Genomic DNA, 2,576 nt, shown 5'->3' with positions numbered 1-2,576 from the left:
AGAAGGGTTTTTGCCTTTGCATTCCTCTTAGGCTGAGAGTGTGCTTTGCTCAAGGGCACCCAGTAGGTTGCCACGGCTGAACAAGGAATTAAACTCTTACATCTAGTGTCCTTGTCAAATACTAAAAACCACTACACCACACTTTATAACTTACATTATATCCTGCATCATACTTCTGTCAATGAATATATCTTTCCTTTTGTTTTCCAGAATGCACAATAAAGGAAACACGTTGCAAAACAGCACAGCACCAGAATGAGTCATGCTTCTGGTTCTTTCTGTTAAGCCCCCAATGCAAGGTAGTGTTGTTGTTGTTGTTGTTGTTGTTGTTGTTGTTCCTTCTGTTTTATTTTGTTCTGTTGTGCACCCTCATGGATTTCACAGGGTTTCCTTAGGCAAGGGATATCAAGAGTTGGTTTTTCCAGTTTCTTCCTTTATAGCCAATAGCACCTTGAATTCAGTGATTGTACCCCATCCAAGTTTTCATTGTATTTATGTGCCTTGTAATAATTTCAAACCTATGGTGACCCTAAGACTTCTAGGCAAGATATGTTTGAGGTGTGTGTGTGTCTTTTCCTTCCTCTGATATTGAGAAAGTGTTTCTTGAAACCATTCAAGAACTAAACAGTATTCTGTTCCTCTAGAAAATAACCAAGGACCACAATTGCTTAATTCCACACTATGTCTGTATTAAATAATTTTGGGTTGTGCTTGCATCTGCTGTGCAGTTCTTTACAAAACAAAATATATTCTGGTTTGAGGAGAATTATCTATAGTTAAACAATATGTCATTTATTGTATTCCAGTTCTCTTCTTTGATACGCATATATATTCTTATGTCCAGGATGAAGACCAAGAAAGAAACTATTCTACAAAACAACACAGCACCAGCTAAATTCATCCTGCTGGGTCTTTCTGATGATCCCAGTCTTCAAACTCTGTTGTTCTCAGCTTTTCTTGTAATCTATATCATCATTCTGGCTGGAAATCTTCTCATCATTCTTCTTACCTTGGCCGACCCTGCCCTTCACACTCCCATGTATTTCTTCTTAAGAAACCTCTCTTTTCTGGAGATCTGCTACACGTCAGTCAATGTCCCCAAAATGCTGGAAAATCTCCTCTCTGGGAAGAAATCCATCTCTTTCGTTGGCTGTGCTCTGCAGACTTACTTTACCTTCTTCCTGGGTGGTTCAGAGTGTTTCCTCTTAGCCTCAATGGCCTATGATCGTTATGTTGCCATTTGTAAGCCACTGCACTATCCTGTCCTGATGAGCCAAAAAGTGTACACATTTCTAGCAATAGCATCTTGGTTAAGTGGATTCTTAATGTCTTTTGGTCATACCAGCATGGTCTTTACCTTGCCCTTTTGTGCTTCCAATGTGATCAACCACTTCTTTTGTGATATCCCTCCATTACTCAAACTGGCTTGTGGAGATACAGCTAGGACTGAAAATGCTGTGCTTGCAGTGGCTATGATTTTTGTCACTTTTCCTTTTACCTTGATCTTGATGTCTTATGTTGGCATCATTGCTGCCATTGTGAAGATCTCCTCCACTGAGGGTCGGAAAAAGACCTTCTCTACCTGCTCTTCACACCTCATTGTGGTGACATTGTTCTTTGGCTCTGCTTGTATTATTTACTTAAAGCCCAATTCCACTTACTCTCCAAACACTGACAAATATCTTTCTCTCTTCTACACAGTTGTTGGGCCAATTCTAAACCCTGTCATTTACAGCTTTAGGAATAAAGAAGTAAAAGGTGCCTTTGTGAGGCTATGGATGAGAAAACCTTTTGGATGATTAAAGAGAATGTACAAAGTACATGGGACATGTAAAATCAATATGGTGATACTTTTTCTTGTATTGAAAATTTTTCTTTGCTGAAAGTAAATTTATCTATCATAGAGATATCTTATATCCACCTATGATTTTAGTCTAATAATCTTGGAAATTTGTTCAACTCTTTCCTTTAGTTCGAAAATATTCATTACTAGCCAAATGCAAGTTTTATCTTTATCCTAACTGACAGGCAGGAATAATTTCTAAATGAACGAAGAATGTTCACTCTTATATTCTATGTTGGCACAATTATGAAAGTATTTAGGTAGGACTGAAATTTTTATAAGGAGCTTTATGAACACAGATCCATGATGTGGAAGATATCCTGCATGTGTAATTGACTCTTGAAGGAAGACATACTTTCTTTGCATTTGCAGTTATTTGTTTCTTGTTTTCAGAAAATCAACATTCTCCAAGATATTTTCTTTGATTAATTTAGGTCTGACCTTCCAGGATAATTCAAGGGGGTCTAAAGAGGCTTCAAGAGGGGGAAATTGTGTACAGGAAAGTCTATCTCCATGAGAGACCCTATGGCAAAGAGCTGCCAGGGGTTGGGAGGTGCATAGCCCTCCCATGGACTTTTGAGAGCCATACTCTCCACCTTACCAAACTTTATTTTTAAATTGCACCCTCCCAATGTTCCCCATGGCCTCTAAAAGGGAGAAGATTCACAGAGGAGACTTTTATTCCCTGTGAAATCCCCATAAAATAATCTGGAAGGGGCGGAGGGAGGCTTTA

General features: G+C 38.7%; 1 protein-coding gene across 1 annotated transcript; it reads left to right on the top strand.

The window, feature by feature from the left end:
- The first annotated feature begins 845 nt into the window (after nt 1-845).
- LOC149303378 (olfactory receptor 10A7-like) lies at nt 846-1,799 on the top strand. The gene has a single exon (XM_089481239.1). It carries the CDS (start codon nt 846-848, stop codon nt 1,797-1,799), a length of 954 nt encoding a protein of 317 aa, XP_089337365.1.
- The last annotated feature ends 777 nt before the right edge of the window (nt 1,800-2,576 follow it).

This window comes from Sceloporus occidentalis, unplaced genomic scaffold (genome assembly GCF_023333645.1).
Source record: "Sceloporus occidentalis isolate IW3139 unplaced genomic scaffold, rSceOcc1.0.p SCAF_14, whole genome shotgun sequence".
NCBI lineage: Eukaryota > Metazoa > Chordata > Lepidosauria > Squamata > Phrynosomatidae > Sceloporus > Sceloporus occidentalis.
Note: the sequence above shows the minus strand (reverse complement) of the source record. Positions and strands in the feature narration are given on the sequence as shown.

Bases quoted from the DNA above. Each gene is read 5' to 3' on its own strand.
- LOC149303378 (XM_089481239.1), top strand. From the start codon at position 846: ATGAAGACCAAGAAAGAAACTATTCTACAAAACAACACAGCACCAGCT.